Raw genomic sequence first — 23,825 nt, forward strand, 5'->3', positions numbered from 1 at the left:
CATAGAGGGCTACAGGCACTGTGTTTCTCAGCACAGCGACCAATGAGGCAACACAGATCTCCTTGGCTTCGCTGCTGGACTGATGAGCAGTGGCAGGGACCAGCAGAGAGGCAGCCTAGCCCAGCCCAGCCCTCTTGTCCTCTCCCAGCATTTAAACTACTCTGCCCCACCACTCCCAGCCTTCTAAGTAAAGGTAACAGCAGAATTCATACCGATAGCATCTGAAGCCTCCAAGGTGGATAGCAGCTGCTTGGAGAAGGTAATTACCATGTGGATGTTTCCAAAAAGACCCTCAAAGTCTATGTTCTGCATCTGAGGAATGAGAAGAGAGATGCCTTGGATGGGGAAACATGTCCCAGTCAGACCTAACAGCCCCCACTGCCCTCCTGCAACCCATTAGTATCCTCAGCTTCACAGCAGTCGCCTAGGCTTACCTCCTCTCATCACAGTGACTTCTGCACTCACTCTCTCATCCCCCAGTGCCTTGAAACTGTCCCCCTTATGTGTCCTACCACAATGTCCTTCTCTTTCCCAGGAATTTAATTCCTGCCCCCGTTCACCTGTTGTTCTCTCTCTCCTCCACCCCAAACCAAGATCCCATACCTTCTTTTTCCTGACAATGTATTTAACCTACAAATCAAAGAAAGAGGAACATTTTCTGCCCCAGGAAACAAATTTGTGATACTTGCAGCCAGGTCTCTTGCTCTCAGCAATGGTGAGAGCTCAGCAGAATCTCAAACCAGATACAACCATCCTGCTCCCCTCAGCATAGCTCAATTTCCTCTGTGGGCTCCTGTGCTGCTGCTTGGCTGGTTCCACGAACAAAGTGGATTCAGTATCCTCACCCCATCTCACCAGTGTCATATGGCAGCTGACCCTCGCTCCTACCTGCGTCTGCTGCAGGGGCACCATGATCCTCTCTACGCACATCTCCAGGTCTCTGATATAGTCCCGTTCTGTCTGGAGCAGTTCCTCAATAACCTTGGACCTCTTCTCCAGCATCCTTTGCTCTGGGCTCTCAGTGGCAGCCGAGGATGTCTCCAGGGTTGGTGTCTGAGAGGACAGGAGAGTCATCTCTGCAAAACAGAAAGCGAGATTAGCATCCTCCGCGAGGAGAGGCCATTCCCGGCCAGGGCGGTTCCCTCCCAGCACAAACCCCGGTCCTGCCCCCGCCGCAGCAGAAGGGAGAGGAGCCCCTCTCCTTCCCAGCCGGGCAATGGCGGCCGCCCCCTCCCCTCAGGCTGGGAACAAGGTCTCCATTCTCCAGCCGCGGGGCATTTCCATCTGAATGGCCGAGCGCCTCGGGCTCCCACAATAGGGCCGCGGGAGGCAAAGCCCGGCGCGGGACACGGGCAGCGCCGCGCAGGGGCCGGGGGGGTGGATGCTCCCTGCGGGACGGATGCTCCCCGCAGGTTTGGTGCACCCCCGAGGGACGGATGCTCCCTGCGAGATAGATGCACCCCCGAGGGACGGACGCACCGGGGCGGGGAGACCCGAGGCCCCCAGCACAGTCCGGGGTTCGGAGCCGGTCTGCCCTGCCCGCAGCCGCTGCTTCCCCCTCCCGGGCCCCCGGCAGACGGCTTTACTCCTGATTTTCTGTCCCACCTGCGGCTCCCAGGCTCGCCCAACCCCCTCCAGTTTTCATGGAGACACTTTAACCCCCAGACGATTCCTAGGCTCCAGCCACTTTCTGCCACACCTGCCTGCCTTGAAAAGCGTGTGCTCTCGGGCCAAACCCCCGGCAACAGGACCTCGCACCCCAAATCCAGGAGAGCCCCGCTCCAGCACCTCCCCGGGACACCCCTCCGAGGCAAGAACATTGCTCCGAAACAGAAACGCTTGGGACTCCCCAGTTTTATGGGTGCTTTGTTGAACCGAGGCCCGGGGGACCCCGAGCCCGTTGCAGCACCCCAGCCTGCCGCAGGTACCCAATTTAAGGCCAGATGCTGATTCGACAAATGCCCATCCACTCCAGCCACCTCGCACAGATCCCAGCTGCTCTGTCTCGCTGGGATTTGTATTAGAGTTGTGGGCATGCCCCATCTCAGACAGTTGTAAAAACGTTTTTTCGGGACAGGCATTTCTAGATCTCCACCTCCCTGACCTCCCCGGTTACAGCAGATCGGCCCGGGGAATTCTGGGACACCAGCAGGGCTTGGGACTTATCCCGGCACCCACTGTGCACGGCCCAAAGGACCCCATGCTCCCAGCCAGGTGCTGGGCAGCCTCCAGCCTTGCCCTGCCCAGTGATGGCAGTAACCGCCGTCATGGGATGGGAAATTGCTGCCTCAGCCTAAGCATCCTGCCCACTGCTCTGCCAGGCTGGGGTGTGTGCACGGAAACGGCCCAGGAAAGAAGAGAAACTCCACCGAGATGAGACACCAATTCAGCCCATAACTAGCTGAAATCACACCAGCCCTTCCAATTGCAGAGCAGAAGCAGCATCAAACAGCAACTTCTCACAGCTACCTGGGCTGAACCGCTGTTTTTGCATAAAAAGCAACTTCAAAATCATTCCAGACACCCTTTCAACCATAGCAAATGGGAAACCCAGGTACAACCTTCCTCAGAGGATGTCCTTGACACAGGAGGGAAGATGACTGTCTCTCTAAGCAAGCATGTCTGCTGCCCTGCTTGAAATTGAGCCTGGGGCCAGCTCTGTGGAGAAGGATTTAGTGGCACACCCAGAACTTTGTTTAGCAAGCAATTATTGGGAAGAACAGGCTTCACTGATTCCCAATAGCAAGTGTCCTTAAAACTACCCCAGTCACAGCCACCCTGAGTAAGAGAAAACACTGGTTTCAGCTAAGTCAATGGCTGTCTTAATCTTCAGTAATGAACTTCATTAACTCAAATGCAGCAGGAGTGTGCAAGGAGGGCCTGGGAGCAGCCACTGTGGTTAACATTTGCTGTTTGCCTTTCCAAAGCATCTGCAAAGCCTCAGTAGCAGACCAGGCCCTGCTGTGCAAGGTCCTCCACAAACACCCAACAGAAATCCTGCCTGACACACAGTGCTTGGGGCCTGAACGGGACACAAGGCAGAAAAATGTATAGGAAGCACAAAGAAACATCTGCATAACAGTGTCAGTAGGTATCTACAGCCCAAGGGTTAAGAAAGTAACATCAAAAGAAGGATATATTTTTTTTACGGAATGGCATCTGTTTTGCAGGAGAGCAAACTCAGGTGGGAAGACAGGCTGGAAGAAGCAGGAAGGTGTTAATTTGAAATGCAAAGAGCTGTGTGAAACTCGGTGAGGTGGGTGGGTGGGTGAGCTGATACCAGGCATGGGGTGGTCTGGGAGAAATGCTGAAAATGAAGACCAGCCAGAATTAGAGCCAGAAACGATCCATGCAGCAGCATTTGGGAACATAAATGGAAAAGATTACATTTTCCTAGAGCAAAGAATAGGATTTTGCATTTATCCCAAGGCAAAATGCCACCAAATGAAGCTTTGTATGTGACATCTTGGGAATATACTGTGCCACCAAACAACCCTACTGTGCTCCCAGCCTTAGGCATGGCTAAATTGCAGACACACAGTGTGGCTGGCTAGAGGTCACCAAAACTGAGTCGGGGATATCCAGTGCTGACAGTGAGCACAGTAGCTCCTCACGCTCCACTGAGTACACCTCAGGCAAGTAAATCTAGGTCAGGTCCTCCCAGAGAGTGCCCTGCTGCAAGGCTTTGACTGACACTTGTGAGATTGCCAGCTCCATAGCACCCTTTCCCTGCGAGTCTCAAATCTCTGCCTGTGGAAGGGAAATTAGAACCTTCCCTGCACAGATTTTAGGCCGATAGTAGTCATCAGCTCAGCTTGCTTGCCCTGGCACGATGCTGGCCACCAGTTCTACTCACTTGCACCACATCAGTATCTGCGTTATTTTGAAAACTTACACAGATTAATTTTCCTCTGGCCTTCTTGCTCCTTCTGAATATTTCAAGATTTGTATAATCTACTATGATGCTGCCAAGTTTCTTAGGACTTCTGTTGTTTATCACTAGTCTGGCACCCTCCTTCAGCAAGGACCTCAAAAGTTGTGCTGCCTCTTTCCAAACACTTGCAGTTGAAAAATTTCAAATACAGAATTTGTTTTAAATATTTGGCTCTTCTATCTGACCAATATGTGTAATTTAGGACATATTTCTGACACATTTAACACCCCTCATCTCTTGTATTTTGTACCATCTCTATGGATTGCCATCAAGTTATTTTTTCTTGTCTGTCACACATTCTGTGTGTCTAATAGTAGCTTTCCCTAAATGAGGCTTATTAAGAATTTAAGTAAACCCATCCATTTCATAGCTGTGGGGTTTGGTCATCTAGTAAATGCTTTTTAAAGAGACCTCTATTTTACTTTACAGATTTTCTATTTAAATGTTACCTTTCAATCTGAGTCATCATGCCCGTGAAATCTGGAGGCACTCAGATGTACAGCACAGCTGGAATGGGCTCTGTTAGCCTGCAGGAATGACACTGGTATTTCTAACGAAGCCAACAAATTCCATCCCAGTGACAAATTCGTGCTAACCCATGACACTGATGCCAAGCGGGCATTCAGAAATACATTTCCAAACACTATGTTCTCAATCATAATTTTCAGAGACTCAGATTTTGATCCTTGTAGGTTGTGCGAGCTCCGCAATCTGCGTCTCTAAATTAAAACCTCCAACAGCATAATTTTCTCTACTGCCTTTGGCAAATTTATGCCAAGTTCTTGGCTCTCTGGATTAGTTTGATGGTCTGCGACAGCCTCCCAGGAGTGCCTGCTTTTGAGCTTTATGCTTTTGAGCTTTGCTAGTTTGCCTGCTGACCCATGGGAGAGTCAACACCGACTCACAGCCCAGCCCCTGGCAGTGAGGTGCCAAGATGGAGCACAGTCCCACCTCTGCCCTTCACACAGAGGTTGTGATTTTACTACCACAGTCACATAGCTCATGCTGCTTTTTTCAGAAATGTCACTGTCACTGACTTTCTTGCAATTAATGAGAATTTCTAAGTTTTACTGCCCAACCTCCTAGTGGGAGCAGAGTCACAATCAGAAGTTTACTCCCTGCCCCACTCTGGATGCAGAGTTGACCCATGAAGACCAGATCCAGTGGGATGCGTGCCCATCGTGCATGGGCTGGGGGGCTCACCTAAAGGGCTGCATTGCCCCCCAACTCCTACTTGCCAGGGCTCACCTGCCAGCGTCCCTCGCAGCACAGCCTCGCAAGGTGCCCAGGCTGCTAACACAGTCTGAAGAGAGATGTGCTGCCCATCACCCTGGCTCGGTCAGCGCAGATCTCTGCGACGGGAGCTGCACCCAGCCCCAGGCCAGCCCAGCCCCAGCCTCACAGCTCAGCAGAGTCAAGCAGTGACTCAGGACAAAACAAACCAGCTGCAAATATTTGAAGAATGTGGACGCCAGGAGGGGAGGAGCCACTGCTGCCATGAGAAGAGAGAGGGATGAAACTAGGGCAGGGAATAATTAATCTGAGCGAAAGGCTAAACTGGCTGCCAGGAGCAAGATCTGGTCAGGGTGAAAACTCTCACTCTGGACACTGGTAATAAGACTGTAACAATATATCCCATCGTTCCAAAAGCAACACACTGTATTCAGTGTCTCATTGCTCCTTAGAAGGAAGCAGGGGGTGCAGCAGAGAGGTGCCATGACAAAGGAGGACTTCAGCCTACAGAAGTGAACTCAGCCTTGGCAGACTCCTGAGACCACGCAGCAGGAGCTAAATCCAGACAAATGAAAATGAGCTGAACGGGGCCAGGCTGGGAACACTTCTCCAGGGCCACTGGAATGGCCTGATGTCTCAAAGATGTCACCGAGCCTGCTTGGTTATCTCTATGCCAGGTGAGATAACAACAATCGCCCCAGCCAGGGGTTTTCCAGATATGAACACAACCCCACTGCATTCAGAGAGAACAGAGGATGGTTCCAACCTGCGAGGCAGATAAAAAGTGAACTAATACGATGGTGTACAAAGAGCTAACCTTCTAAAGCTGAGGCAAAGCACCAACAAAAGGGTGAGCAAAAACACTGATGGAAAAAAGAATGAAAGTTCTTTAAAAGGATGTTTTAAATAGATAATAAAAGCATGGTTATGTGATCAAGAGAACAATATTGATGAAAAATGTGTTTCAATAAAGGCAGCAAATATAAATAAATTAATGAATATAGAAACTAGATAATAACTATAGACACAAGAGGAGTTCTGAGATACAGAAAAATGAGGAAAGATATCAAGAAAAATCCATGGATGGCAGAATGAAGAATTCAGTTTTCATTTTTCAAATGAGAAAATAAAATGCTACTTTTCTATTTCCATCTAGGACAAAAGAAACCTTTTTAGTGATGCATTCCCAAAAGTAAGCAGAGATACTAAACCTTTTGATAAGTCTAGCAAAAAAGGCAGAATTACAAGACAAATAATCTGTTTCTTTCTGTCTAAAAAGTAAAAATAAGGCCTTGCTAACTGGGACCTCAAAAACCCATTGCCAGTGGAAAATATCCAGAAAGAAGAACATTTCTAATAATTTTCTCCAGGGACTGCATTTAGAATTGACCCTACATAATATTTTTAAAATAAATGAAAAATCACTGCTGTCATGTAGAGAACTGAACATCAATTCAATGGGATCACAAATGAGAGGCATGAGAGTCATGGAGTAACCGAGGGTAATCTAAATAAGAAGGAATTATTCAAACCAAACAGGTCTAATGCAGACAAATGCATTAATGTATTAACAGGGACAAGAAATGCAGCCACACACAGGACTGTATTCTTGGGAGTAATGCTTCTGCTCGGTTGGCCAAAAGTCATCAGGAGTTCCCTGAGCACTGCAGAAGCAGTTTGAGGGGGTCCTTGAAAAGTGCACAGGAGTGCAGCAAGGTACATATCTGTGCCAGCAAGTGCTGACACCCACCCAGAATTCCTCATGCAGCTCTCAAATCCACTATATTAAAAGAGTCTGAGCTGAAAAATGAGTAAGCATCAGGAAGAATAAATATTGAGAGGTCTTCCTGAGAGTCTTTGCCATGACTGTTTTAGTACTATTCACTACAAAGAACTGAAGACTGAAAAATTACTTCATTATAATACCTGAGAAGAATATCCTACAACTAAAAAGCTCTAATTTAGTAGAAAAAAAGTTAGGGTTCAGAGCTGAAATGCAATACATTATCATGCAAAGACTTTAAGAGTGATGGTGACTAAGCAGCAAAGCTATGACAGGTGGGTTCTCCTTCTGTTGATGTGGCAGGCAGACACATTTGAGTCTTATCCGAGAAGAGATGCTCTGACCAAGCAGCTGTCTCCAGGCTGCACTGCAGAGAAACTAGTAAGAAGTAGAATAACCCCACTTAGGGAAAAGATCAGGCCATGTCATCTCCACTGGGTCTTTCCAGTGGAGAATTCTGTTACTCCGGACAGGAGGAGGAACCTGTGACCAGCAAGGCAGCACTGTGAGCAGCAGGGCACGAGGAGGGACACAACAGTGAATTGCAGCCAGAAACAGGCCACAGGTTAGACAGTGTTTGGAAACACCTGAAGTCTTCCTCCTCCCCTTCCTGCTGTGGGACACTGGCCCTGATGGTCAGTGCATCCTGCTCTGCAACTCCCAGACAAATCGGTGCCCCTGAGCCTGCCACGGCAGGGAAAAATATCCAACGCCCTCTCCCAGTGCAAGCCTGAGTGCACACAGCATCTCATGTAACATCAGCTTGAAGGCTCTCGCCCAGCATGGCAGGCTATCCCCTCGACTCTTGCAAAAGCTGGCCAGGCACACACCACACCAGCCTCCGAGGCTTTGTGGGACGTTTCCCTCCCCACTGCTCCTGGCTCCTCCTAGCTTCCCGCTGCCCTTTGGACGTCCTGGCACTGCAAAGCCTCTCCCCTCCCTCGCCCTGGGAACACAGCTGAGCAAAGTCCCACCCTACTAGGGTGGCTGAGAGCACAGAAATGCAGCTTAGTCAAATACCTCCCGAGGACAGATTTCACGCTAAGCCGAAAGGCAGCCACAGCCTCCAGCTCTGCCACCTCTTTGGCTGCTGCACTGCAGTGCTGTTTTCCTTTGTGTTTCAACCCCCTTTCATGGACTGTTCACACACATGCTAAGACAGATGCTGGTAGGAAGTGTGCAGAAGGAAACATGTTGTTAGACACATGGCTGCCCAATGGGGAGACCAGTCCAGCAAGAAGGGCTCCTTCAGTTCCTCTGCCCTACCACCTTGCTGTCCCTTCCCCAACACACACTAATATCCTTGCAAGAATGAGCCAAGCCCCACAAAGCTGTCTGCAGCTGACTCTGTCCCAACAACGGTGCCAATGGAACAATTCTGCCCAAGCCAAGACAGCCTGAGCCTTCCAGCTTTGGTAACTCTCCAGCTCCAGAGCGCCAGTGATGCGACTGGAGATCCTGGGATGGCTCAGGCACCCAGGATACAGCACACAGCTGCTGTAATGCAGGCAAGGGACTACTGCGGTACCAAGGGGCTGGCGATGCAGGAGGTACCATTGCCAGCTGTGACAGTCCCACAACTTGCAGGTGTCCCTGTGTCCTGCCCATGTGTATCCACACAACTACAAGTACCTGCTCTCTGTCTGTCCGAGTGCTACAACTTCCCCTATTTCCTGCTTCTTGCTGCCTGCGAACGGCTGCCACACTCGCCCTCTACAGAGTCAGGAATTGGTTCATACACATAGAATCCATTCAAGATGGGTTATCAAAGTAAAACAGGCAGTGGGGATAACCCCAGGGCCTCACCCTTTCCCCCATGAGGAACCTCCTCAGGGCCTCGAGAGGGCAGACAAATCAGGGCCACAGGCTTTAGGGTGTACCCAAAATACTCAGGGCACAGATGGAAGAGTGACTGAAAGGATAGTAGTGAGTCATCAGCTATGCTGCCTAAGCTTCCCTCCCACCTGGGCCTCGGCAAAATGGAGGCAAGAGCCCTGGCAAGACATATATACAACTGTACAAAGGGGTAACAATGATGATGCCTACTTCAGTAAGCCCCAGGTTTTCCCCATGAGAGTCTGGCTGTGCTGGCCACACACCTGCACCCAGAGTCCTGGTGCTGCCTCAAAGGCATGCCTAAAGCAACTGCCCAGCATTTCCCCACGTACCTTGCTGCTTCTTCCTGGTCTGCACAAACTCTGAGTGCCGCAGGGCACTGGGAGCCGTCCGTCTGTAGAAGCTGTTTCGCTGCAGCAGAGAGCCCACCCTGTTTGCTTCCTCAGCCTCCTGCTCATAGACCTGGCTCCAGTCCGCCCGGCCTGTGCGTATCCTTGAGCACTCTGCTCCGCCGCTGCTCCTAGATGGCATCCTGGACCCTGGAGATGTGCCTACCTGCTCCCCGCATTCATTGTAGTCCATGTCCTGCATCTTGGACTGCATGTGGCAGGTGCCTGACCCCGGGCTCATGCTATCATCTCCTGAGGACCACATTGCCAGCGCAGGATCTTCACAATTTCTGTCCAGACTACTGTGGTCCATGACATGGCCTTCGGGCTGCTCAAAGTCTCTTTGGTCCTGAACACCTACATACTGCCTTTCCTGCTCTCTATATGCCCCAGAGCCCCTATCCTCTCCATAACCCTTTTCTTCTTCCCTATATACTCTGTTGCCTCCATCCTCTCTATACTGCCTTCCTCTCTTCCTATACACTCCAGAGCCTCCCTCCTGCCTACACTGCCTTTCCCTTTCCCCATAATGTCTTTCACCCTCACTGTAGTCCCTAGGATTTCTGCCCTCCTTATAACACCTTCCCCATTCTCTATACCTCCCAGGTACTCTGTCCTCTCTGTATTGCCTTCCCCACTCCCTATAATCCCCAGACACTCTGTTTTCTCTGTACTGCCTTCCTCCCTCCCTGTACTGCCCAGGTACTTCGTCCTTTCTGTACCGCCCTTCTCTTATCTCAGAACTGCATTCTCTGTACTGAACCCCTTCCCTCTTGTACACCCTACAGTTTCCACCTTCTGTATCCTGGCTTTTGCCTTCCCAAGCACTGTCTGCTCTCCTGCAGTCCAGATACTGGATATCTCCCTTCCAAAACCCTCCACAGTCTCCGTTCATGCTCCGTTGGTCCATGGAGATGCCTTCCCCTCTCCTGTAATCATCCCAGCTGCTGTCTGCTCCACGGCAGCCTGGGTACTGCCTCCGCACCCAGGGTTTGTCGTAGCAGCGAGCCTCACCACGCAGCATGGCCGCCCCAGCCACATCCTTCCTCCGCACAGCACAGTAGTCCTCATATTCCCAGCCAAGGAGCCATGGCTCCTGCCTTGGATCCTCCTCACCGTGTTTTGTCCCAGAATAAGTGCACATAGTCCTGCTGAGGTGCACTGCAGGTGCTGATTCCCTTTGCCACCCACTCCCAGAGCCCAAGCCTGGGCTGACGCCGTTTCTTCACTCTGCTCCAGTGCTCCTGTCCCAAGTGAAACACACGCGTTGCTTCCTGAAACCAGCCAGCAAGAGTATGAAGAATCACCGGCCCAATCGCTGCGGGCCCTGGCCTCCTCCACCTGCTGCCCAAAGTAATCAGTAACCAGCGGGAGGGAGGCTGGGGCTGGGCAGGCTTTCACTGCCCAAACCGGCTCCGCGACTTTGCTAAAGCTTCTCTGCAGGCATCTTGAAGGCAGGGAAAAGGAAGGCAGTGGAGCGTGGGGAGGCCTTGCCCCAAGACCAACATCCTCAGGGAAGGGAAACAGACAGTGTGTGAGACTGCAGGAAGCCACAAACCAGAGATGGGATACTAGATCTCCTTCCATCGCCTTCATGCTCCTGCTGGCATGGAGGCTAAATGAAGTCGTCTAGTAGAGGCTGGGCTCTGTTCCACACCTCACTCAGGCTGCCCCTGGGTTAAACTTGATGGCTGAGCCCATCCTTTTCCCAGCCCTCATCCACAGCAGGAAGGGGAGCAACTCCCTGCATGACACAGCATCCCTGAGCGATGCCTACAGAGTGTGATGCAGCCACAGCTGCCCAGTTCCCTGCTCCACGGCAAACTGCTGGTCCACCCACTTATAGGAACAGGCTTGAAGGAACTATCTGGATTATGAAATCCAGTGCCAACACACAATATAAGTTTCCAGGAGGCTATAGAATCATGCACTTCAGTAACACCTCTCACTGCAGGGCACAGGGTATTCCCAGTTTTCCATGCCAAATGCAGCAGAAGAAACCACAAGACAACCACAGCAGGCTTAGACAGAAATGGGGAGAGTCCATGGATGTCATCCCTGTCTCGGGTTCTTGAAACGCTTCTTAGGTATGCTCAACCAATGCTCCTGGATGGTAGAAGACAAAGTAAAACCAACAGACCCTTCTACTCCAACTGCAGTAGGGCGAACGCTAATCCTGCCCAAGCCTGGTGATCAGTGAAACCCCCAGTCAGCACACAAGACACAACAAAGAAGCAAGATTTTAGAAAATCACATAGTTTCTGTTCTTCCTTTGGCTTCCCAAAAGACACATCAAGCAGCTGGGTTCCTCCAAGACTACACCAGCCCTATTTTGGTTGTTGGTTAATGCTCAGTGAAAGTTTTTCTCCCTCCAGCATGCCTCCATGTTTTCATAACGTGCAAACATGTTTTGCTGAGCCAATGCAACACTGCATTACTGATCTGGGCTCCCGCACTGCAGCTGAGCTAGCAAGCCTGAGACATGCTCTCTGGCCACACTTGGATGTGGCAGGAGGGATGTGACAGAGCTTGGGTAGGGCACATCTTTATCACAGTACCAGAGAGGCTACTATAAATCCTCAGGTCTCTCAATGCGGTAAAAAATCCCCTAAGGTATAACTTCATGGGTAGGATGTCTCAGGATAGTGTGTTAGTTCCTGCCAAAAACTTCCAGTTCCAGTAACCGACAGGGCACAGTTTTTCCAGGATCTGTCCTCTGTCAGGGAGCACTGGGGCAGTAGGATTATTTTCCAGCAAAATCTATCCCATCAGAAAATTTCCCTTGAGATCCAGCTTAGATTTTCCCTTGCCTGCCTTCAAGTTATTTCATCTAGCCTCAAATCCTCTAAGCCTCCTTCCAAACATGTCTCTTGCACACCACTGACGTGCAGGCTGTTCGTTACCCTTTTTTCCTGGGGCACCAGCAGCAGCCTTCATTCCCATGTGCTCTGCATCACACACGATCCTGCAGCAAAGCGCCTGGGCTCCCCAGCACTGATTAAGCAGTGGGAGGATGGCGGCAATGAAGTCAGAGTGAGTAATCCCCAGGCAGGAGTTGGCATTTCATTCCACCTCCCGCAGGCAGTGCCCACATTTCCTGCACACCGTGGGTTTTGGTAACAGAACCACAGTGTCAGAGCTCCCAGAAGAAGCTGGGGAAGGGACTGTGGGAGATGGACGTGGTCCTGTCTTTCCATTTTGTCTACTGTAATATCAAGTATAACGTAATCAACAGTACTGATCTTTATATAGCGTCTTTGGGTTTCAGGGCCCAAATGTGCTGATAAATTCACGGCAAATTTCTCCTCCCCAAGTAATCTTTGTAGGCTGCACGGATAAAACTCACCTTTTAAGCTACAGCCTTGCCACAATTTAAAGCTCTTTGTTACTGTAACTGACAGTGCAGTGTCATTTTCCTGTTCTCAATTCCACAAACAGCAGGAGCATAGAGGCAGGCTTTACTTTTTGCCCACTAATCCATCCCACTGCCTTCTGTGCTTCCCCTCTGATTTGAGTGAAAAGTCCTCCAAGGTCTGCACCACCACCAGAGCAGTCACCATAGGAAACCCAGCACCCTGACAGGATGAGGGAAGTCACTCCACAGATACCAACTCAAATCTCAACTGGAGGACCACCAGCAAAGCCACTCTGAAGCTGCTGCTCACTCCCCTACAGCTAAGGTGGGAGTGAGTTGAGGCAGGGAGGTTGAACGTGCAGCAGCTGTGTTTTTGCTTGAAAGCAAGGACGCACGGCGGCTGGATCAGATGAGGGCTCTAGATTTACAGTGGGGCTGGAAGAAGAGATGAGAGAGTTGGAAGGAAAAGGGATTGGGAAAAACCAGGACTGAGGGATGTCCAGAGAATGACAACGTGGTTCTCTGAGGCAAAATCACGATATACTGCAGTTTGTACTGCAACAATGCTTACAAAACAACCAAAATCAGAAATTAAAGGCAGAAATAGAAGACTGGCTCCAACAGTGCCTGTATGCAGCAGGGGCCAGCTGTCCTTGAAGCAAGCCTGTCCCTTGCCACTGCAGACTTACCTCGCAGCTCCTGCAGCTCCACGCTCAGGCTCTCGATGTTAGAGTCACAGAAATCAAGATTTGCCAGGGCCTCTACTCTCACCAGCTCATCCTGCTGCTCCTCCAACATCAGGCTTAGTTCAGTGCGGGTCTTGCCATAAGCCTCCAGGTCTCGCTCCACCTCTCCAATCCTCGTGAGCAGAATGGAGTGAGGGGAAGCTGATTCTGCCTGTGTCAAGTCCTCATATCCCTCCTCCACCCGCTGCTCCTGGGTGCTGGGCTGAAGCTGTGGAGGGGCCACGTTTTTCCTCTGGTTGCTTGATGGAGGCCGGGGTGCAGGCCGGGAGGGCTTCACCGAGAAGGACAGAGACCTGCCTTTGGGCACCGGGCCACTTGGTGTGTGCACAGGGGTTGTCGCAAGGTTGCTGGGCCGAGGAGGGGGTGGCCTCAGGGCCTTCCTCTTTTCTGGCTGCCTGGCATGGGGGGTACACCCAGGAGACCCACGGACAATGTCCTTCTCAGAGCTGTAGTCCAAGATAGAGAAGTGTCGGGAGACCTTGTCCTGCTCAGTGCCGGTACTTGACAGACTTTTCTCAAACTGCACCAGCTGCTCTGTCAGTTTGGAGTCAAGGTCCATGCAGCCATCCCCCTGCACTGTGAGTGGGCAGCATTCCCCCCAACTCCCAGCCCATGTGTCCGTGCCCACCGGGCCACCTCCCAGACTGGAGGAACAAGGTTTGGACTTCTCCTGTTGACCCTCCAACCACCCATCCAGGTCCCGGGCATTGATCTGGCTCTCCTGGGACTCAGATGCTGCCCAGCTTTTAGGGGAAGAAATTGCCTGGCTCTCATAAGGATCTTGCGTGGTGTGGAGAGCCTGTGGGCGCACAGCTGGACTGTCTCCATCATGCTCAGGCAAGGCGCGAGTTTCTGAGTTTCCTGGGGAGGCTGAAATGGTCCCCCTAGGCTCTAACTCACTTGCTTGGCCAGACCCATTGCCCAGATGGAGAGGCAGCTGAGCAGAGGGGAGGAGACCATTGATTGTCTTCATGCGGTCAAAGGGGAGGGAGTTTGCTGGGCCTTTGGGACATGATCCTTGGTGTCCTGTGCTGGAAAACGACTGATGCTGCTTCAAGTCAGTGCCAAGAGGACCCTCTGACCTCTCTGATGTGTGAGACAATATGGTGTGAGGCTCAGGGTGTGCAGCCAACCCATCTTCCTTTTCCCTGCTATCTTTCCCTGGCAAAGTAAGAGTTTCAAAGCAGGTGCTTTCTTGGTCTTGATGGATGCCTCTGCCCTGGGGGTCCCCAGCACCTGCCTTTTCCCTGCAAGGCTTAGAGGCTTCCAGCCTCACAAATCTGTGTGGAAAGATGCCGCGTTTCCCCCTCAGATCCCCCTCCAGCCATCCATCCTCCAGAACGCCTATGATCCGAATCCTGTCACCCACATCAAAATCCAGTTCCTTAGACTCCAGGGCTTGGAACCGATAGAGAGCAACACCATAGGTGCTCCCTGGCTCCTCCTTCTCCTTGGGGGGCATTTCCACTGTCCCATTGGTGTCACAGGTCCCTGGCGGCTCTGAATCCTCTGAGATTCCTGATGCTCGCAGAGGGGTAAGGAGTTCCACAAAACCTTCTGGAAAGATACCTCTGCGGCCTCTGAGCTCCCCCTCAAACCATCCAGGCTCTGGGATGCCAACAATGTTGATCACATCCCCTTCCCTGAAGTCCAGTTCTTCTTCCAGCTGAGCAGACAGGTCCATCAGGGCCCGGGCTTGGCCCAGTGAGTAGGCAGGTACCTCCAGGAGAGCACTCTGTGATAGCTGACGGCTCCGAACTGAAAGGCATAGTTCCCGTACACATGATGAAGGGAAAAAGCCCTTGGAACCCCAGCTGCTTCGGCCCTGGAGCCAGCTGGAGGCCAGGGACCCCCCCAGGATCACCAAGTCTCCTGCAGAGAATGAGACACACCAGTTCAAAACTGCTTTCATAATTGCTTCTCACCTCTTATTTCTGCTTCCCATGCCCTTCCTGGATGACGGTAAGGTCTGGCACTTTGCACAGAGTGCAATGCATGCTGGGGATGCTCAGAAGCACAGAATGGAGGTAAAGGATGAGGCATCAGCGTCTCTGGCATGCAGATATCCAAGATACACAGTTTTGGCTCCATGACTTTCCAGCTGCTAAGCCATGAAGGTGCCTCAAAGCTTTGGTTTCTCTCCCAAATACAAGTCTAAGATTTGGGCATTGGAGGGCAGTTAAAAGACAGCTGTAAGTCTACTATGAACACACGACTCCAATATTTGGAGTTTCAAGAGTAATGACAGATCATAAGAAACTGGTATCAAGGTGGCAGATGCACAAAGGTCCATGGTGAATTTGACATGACCTATGTAATGAGGTATTAGGAAATTCCCCATCTCTCCTGCCACTCCAGGCAGGATGCTGTGATTAGGTTCACGTTTCTGGAAGGACAGGTAAGGGCTATGACGTTCAAAGTAAAGGAAGGGAATGGAGATTACCTCTCTGTAATGACAAGCTCCCTGGTTCTTGAGACGTGAAGTCACTGGTACAAACAAACAGTTTTTCTCCTTGCTTCAAAGGGGGAATATCCACAGGTTCCACAAAGCTGCTAGGAAACTGCCCTAAAGTGAGAAGTAGTTGTCAGCAATAAATCTTTCCTGTAGCCCACCACTCCCTCCACCCTCCTTCCAGAGAGTGGGATCTATTCATCTCTTGCTAAAGGAAAATAACCAGCTACCCAGGGTGCTTCAATAGCGTGGTGTATGAAGAATTAGTTTGGGAGTCAGGAATTCATGAGGTTTTAGATGCTTAAGAGCTAAAATAGAACAAAGCTTTGTGCCCTCGGCTCACTCCAGGCAATCAACAAGCTCTGTTCATTACTGGGACTGTGCTACCAGCATGGAGTTTCTGGGAACAGACATACTAGGTTTATCTGGTTTTATTGCTTGCTTTCCAATTCAGAGCCATGATGAAGATTGGGTCAGTAGTGCAGCACCGTAAGACCAGTGTCTTGTGACTGGGCACATCCACCTGGTGCTCTTCACTCTGTAAGGCTTGGCTTCAATGCAGCCTAAGTGCAGAAGTCAGGCTACCACGCTCAGGATAACCACATCTGTAAGTCACAGGCTCTGTCACAGCTTCAGCACTGCTGAGGCTCCAGGGACCTGCACCACTTTATCACCTCAGAGCACCTATTTCACCATGGCACCCATTGCAGCATGCCCAGCTATTCTGAACAGGCCACAGTCAGAAGGGCCATCACAAGACACTACTCAGCTACTAATTTCAGAGCCCACTGCAAAGGCCACTAAAAAAGTAATTCCTGTCTTTTATAATTTGTGACAAGGAGATACGATGGGAGTATTGGCTAGTAGCACCTCAAGCACTTCCTCTTGATAACCCAATATAACATCCACATTCTCCAATAAAACCTGGAGACACCATACCCTAGACACACAGAACTTTGCATTGGGTTTAGGCAGTTTGGTATCTGCTGTCGTTAACCTGAGGTGCGACCACCAGCCCACAGGCTGTCAGCCTCAGTGGATTCCTTTACAGTTTTAACCAACTCTACCTCTTTTTCCATGTCTTAGCTTCCTGCTCTGTACATGGAAACAATCCAATGCTATTAGAAAGGAAGTCAAGGAGCTACATTAATTATTCCCCAGAGAGTACTGAGTGTTATTATTGGTAGGCTGCAGCACCTCCTCAACTTCTATTCAAAAGCATTTTTTCAATCCCTTACAACTTTAGCTTAGAAAACTGGGCAGAAAACTACAAGGGAAAGCAGGAATGCTGTTTTTGAAGGTTTGAGTTAAAGGCCATTAAAAACCATTCGTTTTGTAGTCAGCATGTTTCTTCATCTTTGAGCTATAACTACATCTATGTATTATACCTTAATAGCTTCATCTTCTTGAGAGAAAGTGCAGCAATTATGCTGGGAGACAAAACTGCAGTGAAGTAGTCACTGGTGATTTCTGCAGAAGTAATTTGTGCCCAGTGACTTCAGCAGCCACACGATCAGTCACCACTTATCCAATGCCATTTATCAGCTACATGGAGCACTGGAGAGAAGCCCTGTCCATCTTTGCTTTAGCCAGGGGACAGCTTGTGGCTGTTAGAAAAGCCCAGACTGCTCCTGCAATAGCAACCCCAACTCCACAGCCAGAGACGAAACACCGGTCCCACCCTCATGCTGAAGATAGAGTCAGGCTTATGCTTTAAAGTCGCCTGGTTTTCATCTCCCTGAGAGCTCACATCAGCATTAAGATGAGAAAGAGCAGCATTAAGATGAAAAAGAGCTGCTTAAAAAGGGACTATGAGACTCTATGAATTTCATCAAGAGCATTTTGGTACTTCGGGAATTTCTGACACCCCTCCAAAAGTTTAAGAGGGTTGCATGCTACTTCAGGCACCCAGATATTAATGGCAGCTTGTGCAGGAAAATGCTTTATGCAGAAAGGAGGAAGTGGGGCTGAGTCAGAGGGTTTGGAGGGACACAGAGACTCTGTTGCTGTGTGTCCCACTGACTTGACCTGACGAGGTCAATTCTATGTAGATGCATTTCCACTCTCAGTGCATCTGTTTCCTCTCTCCCCTTACACTGCCACAGTGGGTCAGAGCATAAAGTAGCCAGGAAATGGGCTGTCCCACCACAGAGGATGAAGCACCTCGTATTATGAAGCTCTCCTCTCCATGAGAACAGACACTCCACTGATATGTCAAAAAACAACAGACGAGCTATCTGAATAGTTGACACAAAGCTGGCAGGCAACCAGTGGCAGGGAACCTGCACCCTCAGTCCCAAGCAAGTCCAGTGAAAGACTTAGTAAAACAAATCTAGTCCTGCTCAGTTCTGGCCAAGGGACAGTGTGCTCCTAGGGTAGATATTTAGCTGGCATGTCTATAGATCCAGGTGCAGGCATTTTCAGCTCTTACCTGTAACACCTTCCTTTTTGCCAAGGAGCCAGAACTCATCCACCACATCCAGCACCTCGATGACATCTCCCACGAAGAGGGGCAGCTCTTCAGAGACGCTGGGACAGAAATCAAAGACTGCTCGTACCACAGAGCCAGCCTCCATTGTGTGGGTCCTGAAGGTGGATCAGTACCTAAAGCTGACACACAGCAGGAAGTTCATTAGTGGTCAGAAACACCTGAAATTATCACATATACGTTCAGAAAGTAAAACCCTTCTTGAACATGAGAGGCAAGAACAGCGCAAGTAGATCCTGTCCTGAGCTCCCTAGAGCCCTTTGCCATATGAAGCATACCACAGGAGCCAGGGGTGTCCAGCAGTGCAGCCCACACGGTCCAATCTGCTTGTCTAGCCTTTCTGGCTGTCTCTGTGGGGACGTGTTTGTGCTGCAACAGGGGGAGAGGCGGCAAGGAAATTGGAAATTAGTTCTCGTCAGGAAGGAAGCAAGAGGAGGGGAGGAAGCTCAGCACTTCTCTGACATGCAGCGCAGGGCCCTGAGCCCATCAGGACCGGGCAGGCAGATAGGACCCCTCACATCCCACTGCACACACCACAGGCAGCCACCAGTTCCCACACCACCACTCAGGGCCGCAGGAACTGTGTGCTGCAGCAGCGTCACACTTCTGCCCAGTGAGAGAAGAGGCACAAAGTCTTCTCAGGCAAGCTCACCCCACCCTACTGGTGAATTCTTCCTGCCTCTGTCTGGGCTGACCCAGCCTAAGCATCTTCAGACTTGGCTGGAAATGCCCCTTCTGCCTTCTAGGTACCAGACTCAGCCATACCCTGAGAGGCTTCACCAAGGCTCTTGGCAGAAGCCAAGCAGAGATGAGGGTGCAGACCCTGCCCAAGGCTCTGGAAGCCTTGGAAATCTCCTCTGGCAGGTGACCTGAAAGCCAGCAAAGATGTCCACCTGAAAGCCAGCAAAGATGTCCTCATCCAAGCCTATGTCTTACACTTCCCTCTGGAAGTGGCTGCTGAGATGAGACACTTCTCCTTGATTTGTAGCAGCTGCACCATCAAGGCACTTCACCACACCGAGGCAGCAGTAGAACTGCAGCTTCAGCTGCTCCCTACCCGCCTCTCAGATCCCTCAGAAGGGAACTGAAAGGTGCATCTGTCCAAGGCAACCAGGAACCCTGAGACCATTCCTCAGCATCTGCAACTCAGACCAGTGACTGCTTGCTTTCATCTTCCTGTCTCACTACAATTACGGGCAGAGCACAGCACTGTCAACACCAAGGTGTTCTCGGAGCCCTGCCCTCCATGACTCTGCGATATCAGCACCCTCCTCAGAGAGCCTCCCTGCCTCAACACAAGCTGCTTTCTTCCCACATCACAAGGAGGCTTCCTGCTCCCTCTGAGAGACACAACTTCCATGCAGTGGGACCCAACCTCCTCCCCTACCAAAGTATGCACAGTAAGCAGCTACCTTTGCTCTGCTGGCAATACCTGCCCCGTACTCAGCATGGACTGTCAAAACATCCCACTTAACTAAGAGCAGAAAGAATGTGGTGACAACACATACCACCACCCACAGTGAGCATACAGGGTCCCCAGAATCCCCATTTCTCCCTACAGCCCCACACTGCCCACCTGAGTCCTGGAAAGTCAGGAGGAGGGAATGCTAATGCAGAGAGGAGAAAAAACACCCCACTGATGAGCTGCAGACAACTTCCAGCGAGAGTGACAGCAGGGGAACTAGCTAGGGAAAGGCTTTCTGCTGACAGGACCGCTCTATTTATCCAGTAAGACTCACCTCCTGGAAACAAAGCGGGTTTGTACTCTGCAGGAACAGCTTCCTCAGCACATCCCTCCCTACCCCTAGCTGTGCCCCCGCTGCACCAGCACACTGCGCCCCAGCCCCCAGCCACCTTCACCTCTGCTGTCCTGTCCACCACTCCTATTGCTTTCCACTGCCTTCCCGGTAGCATGTGGGCTCCTTGGGGCACAGTCTGTCCCTTTGTCACCAGCATGGTGCTGGCTGTACAAACAAAGAGCCCAATATCCAGCAGCCGACAGCACTTTGCCATGAAAAAGAGATGAATGGACTGAAGTGAATCAGGAGCACAAAGAGCTGCAGTTCAGGATAGCAGGAACTTACTGAGGCAGAAGGAGTAACAGTATTAAAAACATGACCATGTGGAGCATGGAAAAAGATGGAAGAGCCATCAATTAGCTTTGAAATACTAAAGACAAGGAAGGACCCTTGGACTGTTTGAGGTGAGGTGGCTGGGACATGCTGCTGCATGTTCTGACAGGAATAGGAGAGCAGCAGCAGTGACAGGCACAGCAGCAGCAGCCCCTTGCAGGCAGCCAGGGCTGCCCCCCACGCTGCACACAGGCTGCCAGCTGAGCTCAGGGTCCCAGGAATCTTTGCCATATTCGGAATATGCAAACTTCACAGCCACACTGGACAAAGAGGGACAAAATATTGCAGGCATAATTGCTGCTTTGGGGTAGTTTCTCCAGGAGCACATGATGGTGCAGTGAGATTTCTTGTATTTCTTCTGTCAAACCTCTAATGTAAGAGTGGGCTGAAGAGTGCAAGGATTATAGCATGTGTGCTGCAGACCCAAACTCAGGCTTTGCTGTAGTCACTGGCACCGAGGATATGGCCTCACCACTTGCCAGTGCTCAGATCCTGCCCGTGAAAATGGCAGCATCACTACCTTAACTCACCTGCAGCTCCGGGGACTCATTCATTAAAATGTACAAACTTTTCCAATGAGACAGTAGCAGATTGAGAGGGGGAGGCAGTATTGCAATTATTTTGCAATACTGCAGTTATAATAAAACACGGGCACTAACATATTCATTTGAAAAGCTTTCCCTGAGAGTCAGCGCATAAAGTAAGCGTGAAGTAACTTGTGAAGCTGCCACGAAAAGAATCCTAACAAGCTCACATTCTGTCAAGAGTATCAAGTAAAGCAGGATCACTCCCTGACTCCATAGGAGTCTAAACAGTATGCCTCTGTATTTAAAAGCAGTGAATCAGTCTTGTGGAGTTAGCTTGCTCCATAACACGAACTGAACACAAAATATTATGTTTTCCAGGATCTTGGCCTTGCCTTACTCCATGGAGTGCTGCCTGCCAACATTTTCTCCAAACCCCCACCTAGAAAAAGAAGCCTCCTAGCATCTTCCAGACTGGAAACTTACTTACTCCAGTTCTTCAGGTTTAATGGTGGACCCGACCTTCTCCCAGATCCACCCTAGATCTGGTGAAAACAAACATCCAGCTACAGCTTGCGCAGAGGCTACAGCAGGAAAAGCAGATTGCAGGGAGAGCGGAGCTCCTCCTGCAATCCTCAGTGAGTCATGGCTCCTGACAGCTGGCCAAGCACCATCCCCTCTCACCTCAAGGATGGGTGATCCCTGCCTGCGAGGGGGAGGGAGGGTGGGAGGACTCCTACACAACTGAGCAAACACTGGGACTTCAAGCTGGCAGAGATCAGGACTGCAAATTGCAGAACTCCTGCCCCCGCCTAGCAGCAGACCCACATCCAAAGAGAGCCTCACTGTGCAAGTATGAAGCTGCAGCACAGCAGTGAACTCACCCCACCGAGAACACGCTGTCTCTGTCTTACTGCCTGATCCTGTGCAAACTAGGTAACGTGTTCCTGGCGCCCGACTGCAGCCTGTCCAGTGCCAGACTCCAAGCCTGACACAACAGCATTGTGCAGTGAGGCAGAGAGTGGATTCCCAGAGCATTAATCACTCCCTCCAGCCTGCCTGCATCCATGCTCAGCGCATGTTAACATTACCTCCGTGGAAGACTGCCTATTCCATCTCGCCACTAGCTGTGGAGCATGGCTGGTCCATCGTGGGCTGATGAAAGGGGAGACCAGAATGAAATGATGGCTATTAACTCTGTTACAACATTGTTTTGGGACCTTCAGCACAGACTGGAAAAAGCCACAGCAGCCAGGAGAAGGCATTTACACACTGACTCAGACAACTTCTTGCATCCCTCCTCTCTTTTTTTGCATCTGAAATTGGTCAGGGTAAGAAGTCTCAAATAATGGACTCACTGTCACCACAAATAATTGTCAGGCTCAAAGTGCCACAACTTAGGCTAAAGCAGACCTACCAAGGATGGTGATACAAATGCTCTTTTTGATGGTCAGGATAAGCAAATGAGTCTCTGATGAGTTTCTGTACCTTACAAACAGGCAGTTCTTTTCTTCTCTGTTTTTGCTGAAAGATGCTGAAGCAAGGATTTAAAGCACTTAAGAGATAAGGCAGCAACGTGAAGAGACCATTTTAGGCTGATTACAAAAAGTATTAACAGCCTCAGTAAAAGGAGAGATGCAGAGGGTTTACAGACAGCTAATCCAGTGCGGATCACATCAGTAACAATGGATGCCAGAAATTTAGCAGCAAGAAAACCAAACTCCACAGGTGCTATCACCACTTGTTTCCTTGTAAATAATATTTCTCAGTTTCTCACTCAAGAAGCAGCGCTGTAAGAACAGGTCATGGTCAGCATTACAGCACTGTAACTGAGAATCTAATGTATCACCAAACACACCAAAAAAATGCAGCACAGGCTTCCACAGGCATACTTGGATTGCACAGGAGGGACAAGTGGATTCTTGTGAAGCAGATGTCTGTCTCTACAAAAACCTTAGAGCCTGCCTGAATGGTAGACCAGGAAGAAGTCAGATTCCCAGAAACATACAAAAGCCAAGTCTGTCACAGAATGAATAAGGAAATTAAAATTAAACATATTAAACAAATAATACCAGTAATATATATTTTTTTTAAATTGAGAAAAAGATCATGCATTTCAGCTAGGTGTTTTTGTAACTCCTTCCACTCATTATAGCTCTATGCCTGTCCACTGAACAGTCCACCCACAGAGACGGAGATGCCTCTCAGCCCCATTCAGTTCACCTTCCAGCTGCAGGGTCTGGCTTCCACAAGAGATCTGCTGTGGCTCTTGCCACACTCTAGGCTGCAGGATCAGTGGGAGGAAACCAGGAGTGATGCTTGGTTTCTCATACCGTTGTGTGTCAAGGATAGAGCATTACTAACTACATGCTGAGGCATTCCTGCCCTTTTACTCTGTTCCTCTCCACGGTCTCCAGATCTGGTCAGCCCTCCTTTCCTCCTGCTTACCTCACTGCACCTGCACAGCCTGCACGGTCCTTTCATCCATGCTTCAAGGGTAGGACATCGCCTGCACACTAGCACACTCCAACCACTCACAGCAGCCTTCACTGCCGTGCCACCACCCAGTCACAGCCCCTGATCTGTAAGCAGCTCTGTATGCTTTGTAACATATTGCTCCGTAAGCTCCCAGAGGTCCTCGCTTGCCTGCACATTCCTGGATGGGATAAACAATACCCCGTTGAGCCAGGCTGCCTCCACTATCTCCACTACGGAGATAGTGCCAATGAAGGCAGGGACTGTGGCTGCAGCAAACTGCAGAGCTGACCCTACAAACCCCAGAGAACAAAGCAGCAAACAGAGCAAAAACCCAACTAATGGTTCGGAGAAGAGGAGCTTTTTCCCCACTAGGAAAATGCTGATGTCTGCAGCCTCTCATTAGGATACGCTGCTCGTCTAAGCAGATCCCAAAGAGCCTCCCTGCTGAGCTTCACACAGTAGTAAACATGAGATC

General features: G+C 50.4%; 1 protein-coding gene across 7 annotated transcripts in view; it reads right to left on the reverse strand.

The window, feature by feature from the left end:
• Window positions 1-23,825, reverse strand: part of DNMBP (dynamin binding protein) — a 34,740-nt gene that overhangs the window by 7,614 nt on the left and 3,301 nt on the right. For 3 of the 7 annotated variants that reach the window (XM_054071597.1, XM_054071593.1, XM_054071594.1), the window contains exons 2-6: window positions 18,160-18,338; window positions 15,720-15,842; window positions 13,220-15,148; window positions 889-1,076; window positions 213-312 (exon numbers count right to left, since the gene is read on the reverse strand). In XM_054071597.1, coding sequence (XP_053927572.1) covers window positions 213-312; window positions 889-1,076; window positions 13,220-15,148; window positions 15,720-15,842; window positions 18,160-18,304 — 2,485 coding nt within the window. In that variant the 5' untranslated portion in view covers window positions 18,305-18,338. Of the gene's footprint in view, window positions 1-212; window positions 313-888; window positions 1,077-5,182; window positions 7,750-9,118; window positions 10,531-13,219; window positions 15,149-15,719; window positions 15,843-18,159; window positions 18,339-18,494; window positions 18,792-21,358; window positions 21,448-23,825 lie in introns of those variants that run through there. The other 4 variants (XM_054071595.1, XM_054071596.1, XM_054071598.1 and 1 more) reach the window with 4 other exon arrangements.

This window comes from Cuculus canorus, chromosome 7 (genome assembly GCF_017976375.1).
Source record: "Cuculus canorus isolate bCucCan1 chromosome 7, bCucCan1.pri, whole genome shotgun sequence".
NCBI lineage: Eukaryota > Metazoa > Chordata > Aves > Cuculiformes > Cuculidae > Cuculus > Cuculus canorus.